At 55.3% G+C, this 20098-nt stretch overlaps 1 protein-coding gene across 2 annotated transcripts in view; it reads right to left on the reverse strand.

Moving 5' to 3' along the window:
• Positions 1–16538, reverse strand: part of LRP5 (LDL receptor related protein 5) — a 120892-nt gene extending 104354 nt beyond the window's left edge. For both annotated transcript variants that reach the window (XM_079708286.1, XM_079708285.1), the window contains exon 1: positions 16358–16538. In XM_079708286.1, the coding sequence (XP_079564412.1) occupies positions 16358–16442 (85 nt within the window). In that variant the 5' untranslated portion in view covers positions 16443–16538. The remainder of the gene's footprint in view (positions 1–16357) is intronic.
• Positions 16539–20098: the final 3560 nt, after the last annotated feature.

The following is a 20098-nucleotide window of genomic DNA, read 5'->3' on the forward strand; positions in this document are numbered from 1 at the left end:
GGGTCTACGCAACACTGTACAGCGGAGATTTTCCTGCAAGGGAAAGTGCTTCTCCATGAAAGCCATTTCCCCCATAATTATGTTTTAATTGGGCAAATATATATATTCCAGCGCAGTGGCTGTGCAGGTGCTGATAGGGCTGGCGGGCCGGAAGCAGAGGCCCAGGGGTCTGAGAGGGAAGGAAACAGGTGGTGAGGGCTCACCTCAGGCACCTCTGTCCCTCCCTCCCTCTCCTGCACCCACAAACACCCCGACACCCACACCCACACATGCACTCTCTCTGCAAGCCCTAATTCAGCAACGGTGGGATGTCACCCACTCGGCGATACCTAGGACAAGTGTTTAGGGAATATGACATCTGATTTATGTCTGTTATGTCTGCCCATGTGCGTTCTCACTAATTAGAAGGTTCAGGGCAGAGCAGGAAAAATATGTATTTCAGAGTCCCAGTTTGACTTGCCAGAAACCAGCCCATTCCTAACATTCTTATTTTCGACAAAATATAGCATTCTGATTACATACCATTTCGGTTCCATGGCTCCTGGCCTGCCAGGCTCCCGAAAGCGGCCCAAGGCCACGGCAAAGATGGAGAGACAGGTCTTGGGATGGGGACTGACTTGGGCCCTGGAAGATGACAGTGCGTGTCCATTCTGGCAGAAGGCAAGTCAGTGGCTTTCAGCCGAAGGCCCAAGGCCCCAACCTAAACGGGACCCAGGTGGCACCCCAAGTTTGTACAGGAGGCGGGCCACCCCGGAGAGGGGTTCTCACGGCACTGACCCCTCCAGGCCTGTTTCCTTGTCTGGACCGAGGGCTCAGCACCACGCTTATTTAAATGCACTGTGGCTCGTCAGCCAATTCAAACAGCAATTAAGAGGTAGGCACTGGGGGCTTCCCTGGTGGCGCAGTGGTTGAAAGTCTGCCTGCCGATGCAGGGGACACAGATTCGTGCCCCGGTCCGGGAAGATCCCACATGCCGCGGAGCAGCTAGGCCCGTGAGCCATGGCTGCTGAGCCTGCACGTCCGGAGCCTGTGCTCCGCAACGGGAGAGGCCACAACAGTGAGAGGCCCCCATACCGCAAAAAAAAAAAAAAAAAGAGGTAGGCACGGGAGCTTCAGTCTGCCAACTGCAGTCCCTGTATGTCCCTGAGAGCTCCTCAGGCTCTCCTAGCCTCAGCTTCCTCATCTGTGTGATGGGGTGTGATGGCACCCCGCCCCCAGAGAGGTCGGAAGGATTCAATGAGTCAATCGATGAACATCTCAGAACCTGCCTGGTACACTGTAAGTTTTTAATAAATGTGAGCTATTTTTATCTATAAAGTCTAGAGATTTCTATCTCGGGTGTTCTAAGGCAGGATGTATTGACCAAAAAATAAAGATTTTCGTTAAATGCAGGCCTCAAATAAAGTGATCCCATAGAGATCGTTCTTAATGGAGACCACTATCAGAACTGCCCTAAGTGCAAGCTTTCAGGGTCACTTAGCTGTCCTTGGGAATCAACCAAGGAGGCACTTCTAAGGGTACTGTGTGTGTGTGTGTGTGTGTGTGTGTGTGTGTGTGTGTGTGAGCTCGCGCGTGCCTGTGTGGTTCACAGCTCCCCCAAGGAGCACACACACCCTGTGTCTCAAGTAACGAAGCGAGAGGCCAAGCAGCGGAGGAGGGCCTGAAGCCCCCTGGGCTCTGGTGATGCCCTCCCTGGTTCTACCTGGCTCTCCAGCCAACTCTGCATCTGCACTGTGTCCTGGAGACCTGCCCTTGGCACAGGACTGGTATTTGATACAAGAAAGACAAAAAGAAGAGGAAAGGGGCCAGATCAACTCCTGGTAAGAGAGACAGTACCAAGTCCCAGGGTCCACAAACGCAAGGCAGACACAAGAATTTAGCGCAAGGCTACACAGTTAACTCAAGGACTGGGGACAAAGGTGCAGGCTGCAGTGCCTCTAAGTCCCAACCCTCAAATCCCCCCGACAGGCAAGCAGACCGCCAGGCCCCCGGCAGTCAGCCAGGGCCTCTCACCAGGCTGGCACGGGCTGGTCATTTCCACCGCGGTGGGGGAAGGTGGGATCGGCCCTCCTCCCCCACGCCCACTGGCAAGGACGGCGGGGCGTCCCCGTGTGGTGACAGAGACCCCATTGTTCTGCCCCGCAGAGGGGAAACCGGAGAGGTGAGCTCAGAATGCATTTTGGAATCAGCAGAAAAGAACATCTGGGAAAGGAAACACGCTTCAGGAACAAACATACCTTTGTACCAGCTTCTCTTTAAGTGTAGCAAAAAAGTAATGATAATAAAGACATGCCAAGTTGACCATCATGCACAAAATCTCCTTCTTTTGGGGCAAAATTGGGAGGCTCTGTTTTCCAGTGATCTTCTGTTCCAGGAAAAAAGCAGCCACCTGGGTGCCAAGACCCAGAGCCTGCCCCAGGAGCCAACAGGACCTTGGGCTCAGGGCACTTAGTCCCACAGAGAGAAGGGGACAGACGAAAACCATCAGATAAAAGAAAACTCAAACCTCTTGCCCCGGGTCCCTGCTGAAGCCTCTCAGGATGCTGACATTCTCTGAGGAGCTGGCAGTTTTCAATTCCAAATATTTATGTGAGTTTGCGGGCTGCCTGTAAAGTTCAGCGTCGAGGATCAGCACTGATTATTTTTGGAACCAAGCTGAGCATCAGGTCTGGAGGTTCATAAGAATGTGAAGAAGCCCACGATGAGGGTTTTGCGGGGCCCCAGCTAACCTCATCCAGCATGCTGGGGACCCTGCAGACAGGTAGGTAAAGACGGAGCAGGTTTCACCCAAGAGAAAACCTGGAGAAGCCCCCCTCCTCCCCTCCCCCAGCCCCTCTCTCAGTGACTGTGCCTGGATGCCTCTCACTTCCCCACATCTGACCACGCTTTCTGAATCACAGCACGGGATCCAGTCATACCTGATGTCAGCTGGTCCTCATAGGAGGTTGGGCTGCCATCACCCCATTTTATGGACCAGGAGAGGGAGGCACAAGGTGACCAAAGTCACACTCAGCCAATCAACCATGAGAGACCAAAGTGCTCAGGTTCTTTCCACACTTGAAATCCATTTGTTTTACCTAATGGGGCCATCAAATGACCCCAGAACTCTCTGCCAAAGGGCTAGACACCGGGGCAGCATCCAGACAGGGGGAGACCACCCCCTGAGGCACTGCCGTGACCGCCCCAGGAGGATCGCGGCCCCTCAGCCTCTGTCTGGGTCCCCTCGTGCGTTCCAGGACAACCCCTCTGTCCTTGGGCAGCACAGACACATGCTGCAGCCCAGTGCTCCTTGCCGCTCCTTCCCAGGCAGAGAGAGCAGGGCCCAGAAAGCGGGACACTGCTCCGGAGGGCGAACCCGAACAGGTTGGTAGGTCAACAGTGTCTCCTGCTCATCTCTGGGGCACCCACCCCGGGTTCCCACCTGCCAGGGTGGGCAGGGAAGACAATCGTTCCTGTGCACCCATCTGGAGCCACACAACAAGCCAAGAGCCCAAGTCCACGCTCCCCACCCCCCGACCAGGGACCCTCCTCACAAGGACCACATGGGCTCTGAGGGGGCCTCAGGGGTTCTAAGCGTGGAACTATGTGTCTCCTGCATGATGAAGCCTTGAGTCTGGGGGTGGAGGAAGGGGGCGCGTCCCATCACTGGGTCACTCCACAAACTCATGTTGCCCCTCAGCCTCATCAGTGACCACCGAGATGAGGCTGACCTCCCTGCCTCAAGAGCTGGTCGAAGGAGTGGAGCAACAGCCCTCCAGGAGGTAAACGTTTCGGGGAGAGAGGCCTCCGTGCTTTCTCGCAAGGGAGAGACACCGATCCAGAGGAAGACGGGGTCCAGATGGCACCTCCGGGGAGCAGGCACGGGAAGGAAGGCCCTTCACAGCCCTCACTGGTACAGTCACCGCTGGCCTGGGCCAGCCATGAGGACGGAGCCCCTGCCTGCCTGTGCTCATCTGGCTCCCAGGGGCCTGGTTCTGTGCCGGGCACACCTGCCAGAGGCTTAAATTACTCCTGGGCTAGAGGCAACAGCAGAGTCAGGAGAGCCGGGAGCCTCCCAGGTCAAGGAGGAGGCCGGTCCCACCTGAGCAGGTGCAGAGGGCAGGTACGGAGGGAGGGCAGGGGGCTCAGGGCTGCACAGGAGCAGCGGCTCCACCCTGAAGGCAAAGGGCGCTGACCATCCACGTCCCAGACAGGGAAGCCACGAGGAGTAGGGACCTCAGTTTGAGGGTGAAGGGCCAGCACCTGGGCTGCCCCGCCCGCCTTCAGCGGGGAAGGTGACGGGGTAGGAAGCGGGGGCGGGCAGGCCAGCGATGCTGGGGGCTGGGAGGAGGGGGATGCTGGTCAGCCAATGAGAGAGGAGACCCTGGAGGTCGGTCAGGATGGCTCAGGCAAGAAGGAAGCAGGGTCTCCGACAACATCCTCTGAGGACGGAGAGGCAGGGGTTGAGCTCCTGGCCACACCCTGCCGGCCAAGCCTCTGACAGAGCACAGGTTCCAGGAGAGACGCTGCCCTCAGATACCTGTACCTGCGCCCCCAGCCCCAGGGTTCCCGGCACCCAACCCACCGGGCTTCCAGCTACAAAATAAATGCTGGATTGACCTTGGCAAGGAAGCAAGTCCAGGACTGGAGCCATCAGGCCACTCAGGGCAATGAACGCAACTCAACACTCACCAGAGATGGACTCATCAGAGATGGACTGAGTGTGCCGAGCTGGGACGGTTCCCACCAAGCCACCTTTCAGCTGGAGCTGAACCTGATTCCAGAATCCCCTGAGGGCCCTTGCCCCAGAGAATAACAATGATTATGATTGCCATAGTAACCCTAATAGCTAATAACTACTGAGGGCCCACGGGAGCTGGCCTCACCTCTTTGCATCCTCAGGTGTGTCTATGGGGCGGCACTACGATTACGCCCCCCACACACCCCAACAGGTGGGGAAACTGAGGCCAGAGGGGTAGCTCACTCGTCCGAGGCTGCAGAGCTGGGAGCGGAGCCAGGAATGTGAGCAGAGCCAGAACAGGTGGGAGGGGCCTGCTGTGCCCTGGGATTCCAGGCCGGGGAGGCTGGGCGGGCAGCCCCCAGGGCCCCCAGGCTCGCGGCTGGGATGCCTCCAGCAGCTTCCTCAGCTGTTCACAGCAAACCGAAGCCGGGGGGTGGGTGCGTGGGGAACGACAGGGAAGGAGGCCGGGAGCTCAGTGTGTCCTCTGTCCAGGGGTGCCTGAGACAGCGGGTCTGCTCGGAGGCCAGCACTGGACACGGCTGCTGGAGGGGACAACACATCACGCCACATGTGCCACGGTGGGGTGACCTTCCCGAGTGTCCACTAGGGACCAAGCTGGCCTTAGGTACTATGGGCAGGCGGGGCAGGACGAGGCCCACCTGTCCTCTTCACATCTACAAAGAGTGGGCGGGGGACGCTTGAACCAAATGTGCCCCTCAGTGTCCCTCACCGCTCACAGGTCACAACGCAATCCTAACTGGGCACCCCCATCTGCGTCACCGCCCTGCTCTGCTGACACCAGCTAGGGAAGTCCGGAAAAACCCTAACCCTCTCCAGTTCCCCACTGAACATACAACATCCCCTGAAATCCCAGCCATCCAGAGACCTTAAACCTTACTGCAGTAAGATCAGACTAGGGATTAAACCCCCAGAGGTTCTGGAGAACTCTCCCCTCACAGGTCCAAAGTCCCTAACACGACCCTCTAGGCATCCAGGGCTGGGGGGCGGTGTGGGGGGTAGGGTCCCACCTTCAGCCACCTTCCATCCTGGCAGGGCGGGGCACTGGGTACCTAGACAAGAAGCTCCAGAAAGGCCAGTGATGTTAAAACACAGGAGGCCAGGGGGAGAAAGGCTCGCCTGGCAGGTGCTCTGAGTGCATCTCCTTGGATCCTCATGGGTAGAGCAGAGCGAGGGGGCTGCCTGAAGCCCAGCGCCCACCTTGCAGCCCGACCTGCCTGGATCCTGGAGCAGATCCCGCTGCACCCTCCAAATCAGTTATTCCCAGCCCGGGTCCACAGCCCAAGGGGTCACGCGGTGTGCTGGCCCCAAGAGGCACTTTCACGGCTGAAAAGCCAAATGGAAACTCCCCGGTGAGAGGTTGATGGAAACCCTGCAAGCCCCAGCAGCCTGGCTTGGTGAGCGTGAGTGTCTGGGATCAATAAGCAAAAAAGGTTACTACTTAACAAATGTACTTTCCTTGGAAGGATAAACTCTTTCAAAATAAAGGGGAAATTTTAAAAAAGCTAGACCTGGAGCCAAAAGCATGGAAACTGCTCTTTGGCTCTGAGCAATCTTCTGTACATCTTGAACCGTTCACTGCTCAAGTGCCTTCTGAAAGGAGGTGCGGGGCGGGCTGCCTTGAGGGCAGATCACCGCTGCACCATGGTGACCAGGACCCTGCTCTCCGGGCGGGGGCGCACGCACGGGTCCCCTGGACCGCCCCCCAACCCAGCCCCGGCAGAGCTAGACAGCCAGCATCTCAGCCCTGTGAGCTGACACTCCACTTGGAGAGAACTCTGCCAACACAGATGACACCATGAAAGCCAGCACAGACCACCCCCCGGTGGCACCCGGAGCAAGCGGTCAGCAGTTCGTGGGTTCTGGGCAGCCTAAGAACTGCAGCAGGGAGCCAGGCAAGGACCCAGGCTGCGGTGGCCACGACCGGTGTAATGAGCCTCTTGAAAGAGAGGGCAGCAGTGGGAGGCCCACGGCGGCCGGGCTCAGGAGCTGCTCACCCACAATACAGCACGGGCCCCGGGAGTCAACCAGGGCTGAGCAAACTCATGCAGAGACCCGGGCAGTGACAACGCGACTGGAACAAGCTTCAGATGCTCAAGGGCGTGACCGTGAAGGGGCAATGTTCTCGTAAAAAAAAAATTTTCTTTTTGGATGCGCTGCGCGGCTTGCAGGATCTTAGTTCCCCGACCAGGGATCGAACCCGTGTCCCCTGCAGTGGGAGCCTGGAGTCTTAACCACTGGGCCGCCAGGGAAGTCCCAGGGCAATGCCCTCTTAATGCTTAAACTCCTGAAAGTTCATAAACAATATCCTCACTCAGCTACCTACTCTGTAGTTGTAACTCAAAAGCACAGAAACCTTTTTTAGCATAAAAATTCTTGTACCACTATTCCTACATTTTTTGCATGACTGAAAATGTTCTACAGTTTTCTGAAAGATGATAAAAATGACGGGTGAAGGATGCAGGCACCAGGCCCCACTGTGACATCTCAGTCCGGGCTGTGGAAGGTGGGGAGGTATTACGTGGACCCAGGACATCACAGTCCAGTGCGTTTAGGATGCACTGGGTTTCCTGAAGTAAAATAAAGGCCAGCTTTATTTGTTGCAGGCCATCTTAGAATCCAGACCTCGGAAATATGGACTCTAGAGCGGGGAGGAAGGGTCCCACACTTGGCCCCAGAAGCCTTTTGTCATGTAGCAGGACAGCTGTTTCACAATCTGGGAAACAAAGCCAGGCTGGAGTTTGGGATGCACGCGGGAGCTCCCAACGCTGTAGATTTAGGGGCCGGAGGAAGGAAGGATGGGAAAGATCCGCTCCCTGGACAGACGAGGCCTCAGGAATCCTCGGGGCAGCTACGCTGAGCGTCCACTACACACCAGACACCAGGCCAGAGGCGGAAGGACGAAGATGAAGACTATCTGTCCCCCAGGCCCTCTCAGGCTGGGTGGACCATGAAAGGTTCTGGACTCCAAGGAGATGGATCTGCCTGGAAGAGGGCTCACCCCGGAGAGCAGAGGCACATCCTCAGTAGCAGCATGGAATACTGGGCCCAAAAGTTCCAACTCTGTACACCACGAAACCAGTGTAGTTTTTCTTAGAAAGGGAAGGATATGATGAAACTAGTTTTAGAAAAATTAATCTGGCCAGAGTGAAAGATAAACGGGCAAGGGGAAGGTTCTAGAAAGCAGAGACCAACTAGAAGTTGACGTAATCCTCCACCTGGAATCTAGTCCTCCATGGGGTACTGTGGAGGCCCCAGGGGGAAGCCTCAGAGCCCGGGGGTCTGGGTGCGGGAGGGAATGGAGACAGGCCTGAATCTGGACAGCAGAGGAAGGATGGTCATCAAAGTGCTCCCCGCTTCCAGCCTGAGTAAAGAGGAATCCAGCGGGGCTAAGACGGGTGCCTGCCACACCCCGGTTCCCCGCATTCAGTCTCCTTAGGGGAACCAAGCTCACTCTGGGAAAAGTTCAGAGAAATGGCCTCCCCCACAAAGGCCAGCTGGAGAACACACCTTGACCTGCAACCAGCTTGCGGGGAGGACATCCCCTCAGCTCCCATCGTGGACAACGCCTGCTCCTTCCAGGGAGGAGTCCCAGGTGGCAGCTGTCCGTGCGCGGCGAGTCTGGAAAGCACCCAGGTCTCTGGGTGTCCGGGCCAGGGCCATGCACTCAGGTGGCCTTTAATGCCCACTGAGCAATTTCCTGAGAGTTCTGGGGACCTACCTAGGCAGGTGCCGCCTCCCCATCTGGGCTAATAGAGGGTACAGCCCAGGGAAGAAATTAAAGTTGTTCACATTTTGTTCTGGAATGAACGAGGGGAGGGGAGCAATCATTCACGCAGTAATTATATTTGCCTCTGGGCGAGCGCTGGGATTAGTTGCACTAGAGCCTGTTTCCTGAGCAGACGCTGGCGTGAGCCAGGCAGCAGGAGCATCCCAGGCAATCCAGCGTACACACCGCCTCTGAAGCACACGCCACGTACTAAGAGGAACCGAAAATGCGAAGACCAGCTCCGTTGCAGCCACAGGTGGATTTCTTTCCACAGCCAGAGACCAGCCTGCTTGGTCAGAGCCCACTTCTAAAGTCCAGCCCTCTGATACCTGTTGAATGTCACCATTTACTGTCCCCAGATCAAAGGATAGAACCTCATAGGCTGACTCTGAAGTTTACCCCAAAAGAATAAATGCACAAGAAGAGTCAACACAATTTTTTGAAAAGAGCAATGAAGGGGTAATTGCACAGTCGATCTCAAAATATACTATGATGCTATGGAAATTAAAACAGCAGCAGGCTGGTACAGAAAGACAGCCACAGGTCAAGACAGCAGGACAGAAGTTTCCAGAATAAGGAGGCAAGCACATGCGGACACTGCAAGTGAAACAGTGGCATTTTAAATGAGTGAGGATAGGACAGGCCATGCCATCAACTCCCTATCCACTTACAGGGGGGACAGTTCAGATCCCTACCTCATACCATATTCCTCCTCCCAACCAAAAAAACAGAATAACGTCTGAATATAAAACAACAAAATAATAACAGTCTTGGAAGAAAATAACGGAAGATGTATTTATAGTCTCGGGGTAGAGAAACAAGGCATGGAACCCAGAACCCATAAGAGAAAAGACTGAGTTTTGTTACATGAAACTTTCTAATGTCTTCACCATAATAAACCACCAAAAACAAGGATGAAGGACTAGCTACAGATCAGAAGAAAAATCTGGAACAAATATAATAAAGAATTAATGTCCACACCAAATAAAAAGTTCCTACAAATCAATAAGAAAAAGATAAGCAACTCAACAGGAAAATGGGCCAAGGATAAGAGTAGGCAATTTGCACATAAGCCAGTAATGAAGGGACGTGCAAACAAATATGTGTTATAATTTTTAACCAAATTGATTTTTAAAAATAGAATCTGGCGACTCCCAGCACCGAAAGGAGAAGGAAAAGTATGTACCCTCAGAGATGCCTGGTAGGGTATAAATTGGTGCAGCCTTTTTGGAGGAATTTGTCAGTATCTTTAAAATTGTATAAATGGGACTTCCCTGGTGGCACAGTGGTTAAGAATCCACCTGCCAACGCAGGGGACATGGGTTTGAGCCCTGGTCCAGGAAGATCCCACATGCCGTGGAGCAACTAAGCCCGTGTGCCACAACTACTGAGCCTGCGCTCTAGAGCCCGTAAGCCACAACTACTGAGCCCGCATGCCACAACTACTGAAGCCCATGCACCTACAGCCCGTGCTCTGCAACAAGAAAAGCCACCGCAATGAGAAGCCCACGCACCACAACGAAGAGTAGGCCCCGCTCGCCGCAACTAGAGAAAGCCCACACTCAGCAACGAAGACCCAACGCAGCCAAAAAACAAATAAATAAATAAAAGAACACATGATCTTAACTCATTTAAAAAAATATTGTATAAATGAACATACTCTTTGACAAGGAAGGTATCCTACAAAAATGCTTGTATGCACATGCACAGATGCATATGCAATGTTAATCACTGTGTCATGCCCTATAATAGCAATAAAGCCTAGAAAAACTTAAGTGCTCCGCAACTGGGTAAAAGCCATGAAATATGGTGTGCCCATACTACAAAATACTACTTAGGTTTTAAAAAGGAATGAAAATCTAAAAATAAAGATACAGAAAATGGGGCTTCCCTGGTGGCGCAGTGGTTGAGAGTCCGCCTGCTGATGCAGGAGACACGGGTTCGTGCCCCGGTCCGGGAAGATCCCACGTGCCGTGGAGCGGCTGGGCCCGTGAGCCATGGCCACTGAGCCTGCGCATCCGGAGCCTGTGCTCCGCAGCGGGAGAGGCCACAGCAGTGAGAGGTCCGCGTACCGCAAAAAAAAAAAAAAAAGATACAGAAAATGTTTGTGATACATTAGCAAGTAAAAAAGAGAGGCTACAGAATGATAGGATCTATGTAAAAAATATGAGCACACGTTCAAAACAAAAATAACACACTAAACTATGTGTTGAAGGTGTGGTCATCTCTGACCAGGACACTGGTCTTCCCAGAAGAGGTACCATGCAGTTAAGTGTTTAAGCTGTTTATATGTATTCATGTAGGTCTTGCATTTTAAAATACACATATTTGTAAAAGAAAGTGGCCAACAAGCACGTGTGAAGATGCTCAACATCATAAGCCACCAGGAAACTGCAAGTCAAAACCACAGTGTGGTACCACTTCACACCTGCTAGGCTGGTGAGGACCAAAAAGAGGGAAGATAACCAGTGTTGGCCAGGATGGGGAGAAACTGGAACCCTTGTGGGTTGCTGATGGGGATGTAAAATGGTGCAGCTGCTATGGAAGACAGTTTCACGTTCCTCAAAAATTAAATACAGAATGGCCATATGATCCAGCAATTTCACTTTTCTGGGTATATCCCCCGAAAGTGAAAGCAGGGACCCATACAGATTCTTGCACATCCGTGTTCACAGTGGCATTATTCACAATAGCCAAAGGTGGAAACAACCCAAGTGTTCAGCAACAGGTGAATGGATAAACAAAGTATTAAAATGAGCCACACACAAAAGGATAAACATCATGTGAGTCCACAAATACGAGATACCTAGAAAAGGCAAATTCACAGACACAGAAGAGCAGAATAGAGGTTACCAGGGGCTGGGGGTACAGTGAGAAATGGGGAGTGACTGCTTAATGGATACGGTTTCTGTTGGGGTGCTAAAAATGTTTTTTGGAAACAGATGGTGGTGACAGTCACACAACACTGTGACTGTAATTAATGCCACTCTTAAATTGTATACTTAAGGATGGGAAAAAGCAGGCCGGGATGGCAGAGCTGGGGGCTGCCACAGCCTCAGGAGGCCACACTCCAGACCTGAGAGTGCAGGGTCCCAGAGGGGTAAGGGTGGAGCCGGCTGGACCTTTGGGGAAGCCACACGGCCCAGGCCCAGCAGAGAAAGGGCAGTGGGGCCCGGGGGTGGGCAGATGAGGCACCTCCTGGCTTCAGTTTAACCACTAGAAAAACTACATGCAGGCAAACTGAAATCACTGAAAAAATCTACATTGAATCAAATACCAACCAAGAAAGCAAATAAGAAAATACCCAGAAAGTACAGTATCTCCCAGCCCTGCAAAAGGGCTCACAGGCGATGTCACCAGGACAACTGCCCAGGGTCCTGGGCAAGAGAGATCCTGAGTCAGGGGGACAGAGGACAGCGGACATGTGACCCTGGGCACAGATACAATCAGACCCTGAGGATCCAGCCCCAGGCAGCTGCCACCACTGCTGGAGCCTGAGGTCAACACGCCCACACCACCTCTCCCCTATCCCAGCCCCCCACTGGAAGACGGTGTCTGGGACTCTGACCCTCGGACTGTTTTAAAAGGAAACGGCCGCCTAAGGCAGGACTCCTCCTGCCACCATGTCCTTCCCATGATGGCCCGCCTCAGCTTCCTCCTCACTGAACCCCAGCCAGCACCCTGCAAGGTACACGCCATCGTCCCCATTTTGTGGATGAGGAAACTGAGGCCAAGAGCTAGCAGACCACCACTTCCTGAGCTGAAGAGAAAGCAGAGAGCAGCCCGCAGTGGCGGGTGGGCCCAGGGGGCCGGCTCTTTGTGCCTCTGCCGCCCACAGCTGTCAGCAGCGCTTGGAACCACACTGTCACCAGGACGGCCGCAGAGCAGAGAGGTCACTGCTTCCTGCACAAATGTGTCCCAGGCCCAGCAGGGGAAGGGGCTGCACGCGGCCCCCTGCTCCCGGCAGAGCCTCCCCATTCTGAGAGCGTGGTAAGTGACCATCCAGAGGCCTCCTAAACCGCAGATGTCCAGTTCCTCCCAGGGCTTCTGTAATCATGAACATGGCACTAAGTCCACCTCCCAGCGCCCCTCCCCTGCCAGAGGCCAGCCCTGGGCCCTTAGCTTGTCCCCTGGCCCGGCTCTCCCAGCTCTGAAGCTAATTTGCTCATGTCCCCGGCCCAACTTTAAAAAGCCTCCAGTGTCCAAACCCCGCAAGGACAACCGGCTCCCATCCCATGCCCACTGGGAGAAGTACTCAAGCAAGGTCAACCCATCGGCAGGTGGACGGATGAGCAAACGTGCTCTCTCCACATGACGGAAGGCTGTTCAGCCATGAAAGCAGCAGAGCACTGACAAGTGCTACAGCGTGGACACACCTTGAAAGCATCTCGCTAAATAAGAAGCCAGATGCAAAAGGCAGCACAGCCTATGATTCCCTGTATACGAAGTGTCCGGAACACGCAATTCCATAGAGACCCCAATTCGTGGGATCGGCAGATGGGAAGTTGTTGAAGTTATGGTTTAATGGGTACAGGGTTTTATTCTGGGGTGATGGAAATGTTCTGCATCTTGACAGAAGGGGTACTTGCACAGCGTTGTGAATATACTAAATGCCACTGAATGGTATACTTTAAAATGGTTAATTTTATGTTATGTGATTTTCACCTCAATTTAAAAAAAAAAATCAATTCAACACCTTTCCCCTGCATTTCCTATCCCCCTCCTCCAACTAAAGTCTCCGGAAGCTTCCATCGTTTTCTGGACCATATCCAGGCTCTGCAGTGCAATCCGGCCTCTTTCAGCAGAGACCCGCCGGTTCTTGAGGACAGGGCTCTGGGACTGAGCCCACCTCTCCCAGAGCTGCACAGTCAGCTTCTGTTTGCCTTCCCGTCAACCGGACACCCCGACAGTAAAGGCCCGGGCCTCCTCTGCCATCTGTCCCATTCTCTCCCCAGGGCTTCACCAGGCACCAAGAGTAGCAACAACAATAATAAGACCTGATACAGGCACGCGTCAACTCACTGAACTATTGGGAGGAAGTATTGTTGTACCCATTTTACAGAAGAGAAAACTAAGGTACACAAAGGTGAAGTCAGCTGCCCAAGCTCCCCCCACAAGCAAGGCTCTGCCCACACTGTTAACCACCACAAGAACCCTCACCCAGTGTTACAGCGATAAACAAGTCAGACAGCGGGCTAGAGGTCCAAGGTCCCACACAGTAGAAAAATCCGGACTGTGTGATAATAGCTTCTAGACCTTCCAGGCAGAAAGATCAAGGACCCCATTACACAATAGGCACTGCAGCTCTGCCACCACCGGTTCCTCACCCGGGCCAGGAATGGTGCTAAGGGTTTCCCAGGCAGCATTTAACGTTCCGGACCATGTCGGCTGGGGGGTGGGGGGACCAGGTGAGGACACAGAATACAAAGAAGCTAAGTAAGTTGTCCAAAGTCACACAGGTACTGAGCCTCTAGACCCAAGTGGTCTGACCCCAAAGCCCCCGCCCTCAGCCCTGGCAAGCCCAAGCTGCAGGGTGGAAGCCACGCTGAGTCCTCACCTAACTGCACACACCCCCATCCCGTGTGCAAATTCTGCTAAATGCCTGAGCGGTGACACAGTGCAGCTGAAATTAAACGGGTTCCAAATATGACGGGATCTCCACAGCAAATGCTGGATCATGTGGGTGCACTGGGTAAATTCTTGGAACTGAACGGGAGGGTTCAAGGCATGTGGGCCCTGCTTTGGGAAGCAGAGGGTCCTTTAGGGGAACTCTCAGAGGACTCTCCGCAGCAATTAGTTAGCTCAGTACCCACCTGCCGGGCCCCCACCCGCCATGGGCCAGGCAGTGAGCATCTGCAGTAACCACCCAGGGGGCAGTCCTGGAGCAAGTTCTGTGCGGCTAAAAGGGAGAGGCCTGGGCCGTGGGGCTGGGGCAGGCCATTCCCAGCACCGGGACCACTAGAACAAAGGCATTTCCGTGGGCTCACCGCTTCAAATTGCAACAGGAAGCAATCAGGAAAAATAATTAGCTACCAACTTACTGGCTCCACTCCGGACTGTGGCATAAATCTAACACAGAAATCAGGGACATGACATGTCAAGAACAGTCAAAAAAGTTCTGCAGAAAGATCCCTCCTTTTCGTCCCATTTTAGGACCAGATTACCACATTAGCCGGTGCTCTAAAAACCTCGCGTTGACATGCTCTCTAATGTTAAAATAATCGAGTCTATTTTTGCCTCCTACACAACTGAACTCCACAGATGTGATTCCTTCTCCTTGGGGGCTCGAACCGCAGGACAGGCACTGGAGTCCAGCAACATCACCCCAAAGGTCCAGGAAATCCAAAACTGCAACACAGTGAAAAGCAACGCAGCCGGCTGAGAAACCCCACCTTTAAAACAAACATCTTCCCAAAAAAAACCCTTTTGCCTCCGTGATCCAGGCATTTCCGGAAAGAGAAGGAGCAGGGTTGGCCTGAACTACCCAGATACTGTCATTGTTTTGTCGTCACCTTGTTTTGCTAGTATCAGACAGGGCCAAGAATGTAAACATGCTCCTGAGACAGGCAAATTTGGGGTGAAACCGCCAAGAGTCTCCGGGCTTGGGCTGGGAGGCAAGAGGACTTGAGGAAACTACCCCCTCTCCGCTCCCCAAACCTCAATGGAGGGGCCGCAGCGCTGGGAATGTGACCACAGAGCCAGGCCAGGACACCTCCCTGCAGTGTCCACGCTGGAAATATTCAGGGAGACAGCTGTTTGCCTTAAAGAGGCCCAGACAAAGGGACCCGAGCCGCCCCCCACCCACCCGCAACTGCCACCAGCAGAACAGCAGCCTGGAGAGCACAGGACTCGCACTCCCGTGTCCACTTGGCCAGCCACACTCCAGAAAAACAAAACACTCACGTCGGAAGAGAATGATTTAGGTAGCGAGAGGCTTGCTTCAAAAACCACATGGCAATCTCCAAATTAAAAGAACATGTGTAGCTTTTCACAAGGCGCTTCGTTTCCTGAGTCCTCCTGACCTCAACTCCACCCCTTGGGACACACCAAAAGTTGGAGAGAAAGGTCTCCAGTCCCCGATCTCCCAAAGGGTGGGTGTCCAGCTGAGGCCCCACGCCGCGCGCTGGGACCACGTCACCCCGAGGCGGCCCCACGCAGCCGGCCCCCGGGGTGGACACCGGCCGGGTGTCACTGATTGGGGCCCCAGCGGCCAGACGGGTCGTCCGGGCACCTGGCAGGTGTCAGTCCGTTTGGAAACCGACAGCAACGCAGATGAAAGGGGTAGCGCCCCAGGCCAGGCCGCCCGGCGCCCGGTTCAGAACTTTCTCTGCAATTTAAATCAGTTCCCGGAGCTCGCAGGCCGGCCGCGCGGCCATCGGAAACAGGGTCGGGAAGGAGTTCCCGACACAGGGCGGCAAGGCCTGCCTCCGGGCCGAAAGTCCCCGCTCCGTGCGTGACCGCGGGCCGGGGTCCCCCCGGCCCCCGCACGGCCTCGGCCGGCGGGCTTCGGGCGGGCGCACTTCCGAGCGCGCCCCGGGGGCCGGGCAGGTGAGGACCCGCCCGCGCCGCACCTGGCGGGGTCGACGCCGCCCGCGCGCCCTCCTCGCCGGCCCGGGACGCGGGACTGGACCCGGCTTCCCCGGGAGGGGCTCGGGCGGGCGAGACAAAGGGCCCGCGCGCAGCCCCCGGCCAGCGGGCGCGGCGGGGGGGCGGCAGGGACCCGCGGCGCGCGCCCCAACTCGCCCCCAACTTCTAAAGTCGCTTCCGAGGCGGCGCCGCGCACTTGGCCGCGGGACGGCCGAGCCGCCCGGGCTCCCGGGCCATTGTCCCTCCGGCCCGCGCCCACCTACCCGCGGCGGGGGCCAGGCTGCAGCAGAGCGCGAGCAGCAGCAGCAGCGGCGGCGGCGGCGGAGGCCGGGGCGGCGCCGCCTCCATGTTGTCCGGAGCCGGACGGGCCCGCGCCGCGCTCACTCGGGCTCCATGGCGCGGCGGCCGCGGCTCCTCGCGCGGCTCCGGGCGCCTGCCGCCTCCCCCCTCGGGCGCCGCGGACCAGGACGACGGGGGAGGAGGCAGGAGGCGCGGGAGCGGAAGCCGCGCCGCGTCTCCGCCCCCCGCCGCCGCCGCCGCCGCCGCCACCGCCCTCCCGCGCCCCACGCGCCGGCCGCGCCCTCCAGCGGGCGCCCCCCGGAGCTGGCCCGCGGCGAGGCGGCCGCCGCGCGACGTCCCCGCGGCTCTGCCCGGGCCCCCGGCCCCCTGGGGCCGACCGCCGAGGCTCCGCGGGGGCGCGGGGTCGGGCGCCGGGTTTGCACCCCGCGGGGCCCGGGGGCCGATCAAGTCCCGGAAGCAGGTGTGTTACCTGTAGAGCTGCCGGGACTGGGCTTGACCGTTGGGGAAACTGAGGCACGGGGGCGGGGCGTGCGAAGGGGGTTGCCCGAGAGCACACGGTGAGGCAGTTTCTGGGCTGGAAGCCAGGTGCCCCGAGCCAGGTGCGTGCGCTTTCCCGCGACCACAGCCACCCCAGCAGGGTCCAGTCGGGGGCGGCCCCGCGACACCTGTTCACACTGGGGAGGGCACAGGAGGGCGACCGCGAGTCGGTGCAGGGCAGGGACAGAGGCGGGTGATGGAGAGTCAAGTGGGGGCTGCACGGGCTGGGAAGTGGGGCGGGGCGGGGTGGGGGGTTGAGGTTTTATTTTTAAACTAAATGTGTACCCTAGACGTTAATTATGGTACTCGAAGACCGAGCGGTAGACACGCTGTTCTTCCAAATATGCTTGTAGGCAGCCTCTAGGATGGCAGACCTCACCTTTGATCATTCAACAAGCAGGCACTGAGCCCGGCCACCCCCGACCCATTCCCCCCCTCCCCCGTGCCCACCTGAGCATCAAGCTCAGCCACTGAACCCTCAGGGCACGGGAAGACCTGGGAAGGGGCAGCACAAGCTCTGGAGCCCATAGGCCCAAGTTCAAACTCTGGTTCTGCGGCTTCCTAGAACTAGGTGTGCCCTTGGGTAAGTCCAAATATAACCTCTCTGGGCAGACTTTCCTCCCTTATAAAACAGTGAGAACAATGCTTACCTTGCAGGTGCTGAGACAACTATAGGCAACTCACATGAACAAGCCGGTACTACATGGATGCAGGCATTCTTCACGTGTTTGTGACAACTTTACAAAGCAAGTGGTCAGGCAGAATGTCTCTGTCCCGTGGGGTTTTATATTGTAGGGAAGGAGACAAACAAAAACAAAAAGAAGATAGATAAATTTAAAACCAAAACACCATTAACAGACCGAGGAAGGCCCCAAAACATGAAGTGTGTTGGGCTGCAATGTCTGGGGAAATTCTGACTTAGGGGGGTAGGGACGTTTGAGCTACCACCAAGGACTGGCATGGGCAGGTGGAGTAGTCGGAGAAGCCAGCTGGGGCCGGTGCGTAGCAGACCTGGAAAAGGAGTCAAGAATTTATCCCAAGTCAATGGGAAGCCATTTAGGGGTTTCTGTAGCAAAATCCTTTCTGATTCCTTTCTCACACCCTATGCCCAACTGCAGCTGCACATCCTATTGGCTCTACTTTCAAAATAGAGGCAGACTCTTAACACTTCTTATACCTCCAATATCACCACCCCGGTATGGGTCACATCTCACCCCAGTGGGTCTCCCACTTCCAGCTTTGATCTCCTTCAACCTAAACTCACAGCAGCCAGAGTGAGTCTGTCAAAACAAGTCAGCTCACATCCCTACTCTGCTCAAGAACCTGCTATGGCTCCCATACCAGTTAGAATATAAGCCAAAAGACGTTATGGCACCTACAGGGCCTGATCTGGCTACGTCTCTCCCTTTGTCTCCCCAGCCTCCTTAAACACTCTTCTTCCTCTCCCTCACCCGGCTCTGGCCACAGTGGCCTTCTTGCTGGTCCTTATGCACACAGCGCACACTCCTGCCCCAGGGCCTTTGCACTTGCTCATCTCTGTGCTGGAGCTCTTTTTTTTTTTTTTTTTTTTGCGTTACGCGGGCCTCTCACTGCTGTGGCCTCTCCCGTTGCGGAGCACAGGCGCCGGATGTGCAGGCTCAGCGGCCATGGCTCACGGGCCCAGCCGCTCCACGGCATGTGGGATCCTCCCGGACCGGGGCACGAACCCGTGTCCCCTGCATCAGCAGGCGGACTCTCAACCACTGCGCCACCAGGGAAGCCCTGGAGCTCTTTTACCACAGTTACCCACATGGTTTACTCCATCACGTCTTCAGCTCCTCAGCCAGACCTTCCCTGACCCGCTTTGGAGATTGCAAACCACACCCCCGCCACCGCCCATCCTCGCCAGCACTTTCTGCTCCATTTCTCTGCTTCACTTTTCTCCTTTGCACTGACCAACATCTGACATACTAGTGTTTACTTATCTTTCTTCCTTCCACAAGAACAAACTTTCACTTGTTTTGTTCCACATGTATCCCCCAAGGCTATACCAGGGCCTGGCACATAGTAGGTGCTCAATAAATGTTTGTTGAATGACCGAATGAATTGGAAAGTCCCGATTTATGTTTATGTAAGGAGCACTCTGGCTTCTGAGTGGGGACAGGACTGTCAGGAGGGAAGGGAGGATGCTGGGGACTGGTCAGCAGGTGGGTACCATGGTAGCACCCAGGAGAGATGGCAGCTTGGATGGGCAGCGGTGGGGGGGATCGTGAATGGCAAGAAGGCACTGGATTCAAGATGCTTTAGGAAGAGCTAATGGGACTCGCTAAGGGCACTGGCTGTGGGGATGAGGGGAAGGGGGCCCAGGGTGGCCCACCATAGGTGCTCTGCTAGGGGACATTTATTACAACAGCTGGTCCAAAGTTCAAGTCAAGGTTCTAAATCTGAGAAAGGATATGGAGAAGATGAAGGCCCTGTGCTCAGTTATGCAAATGATTAAAAGGAAAAAACCAAGAATATAAACTGACATTGAGATTCTTTTTTTTTTCAATTTTTGAACATTTTTATTGTACATAGTCACTAGTTTTATTACAACCCAGTTAATTTCAGAAAGAAGTAACTACCCTTGGATTTACATTCTTTTTAGTCTTTTAAAAATATTTTACTTTTGGGCTTCCCTGGTGGCGCAGTGGTTGAGAGTCCGCCTGCCGATGCAGGGGACACAGGTTCGTGCCCCGGTCTGGGAAGATCCCATATGCCGTGGAGCGGCTGGGCCCGTGAGCCATGGCTGCTGGGCCTGCACGTCCGGAGTCTGTGCTCCGCAACGGGAGAGGCCACAACAGTGAGAGGCCCACGTACCACCAAAAAAATATGTATATATATTTTACTTTTGTACAATTTTTCAAGGTTACTTTTCATTTACAGTTTACATGGGATTCTTTTTTTTTTTTTTTTTTTTTTTTGTGGTACGCAGGCCTCTCACGGCTGCGGCCTCTCCCGTTGCGGAGCACAGGCTCCAGGCGCGCAGACTCAGCGGCCATGGCTCACGGGCCCAGCTGCTCCACGGCATGTGGGGTCTTCGTGGACTGGGGCACGAACCCGTGTCCCCTGCATCGGCAGGCGGACTCTCAACCACTGCGCCACCAGAGAAGCCCAACATGGGATTCTTTATTCCCAAAGAGGGAGAT

Source organism: Hyperoodon ampullatus, assembly GCF_949752795.1.
Source record: "Hyperoodon ampullatus genome assembly, chromosome: 7".
Classification (NCBI taxonomy): Eukaryota; Metazoa; Chordata; class Mammalia; order Artiodactyla; family Ziphiidae; genus Hyperoodon; species Hyperoodon ampullatus.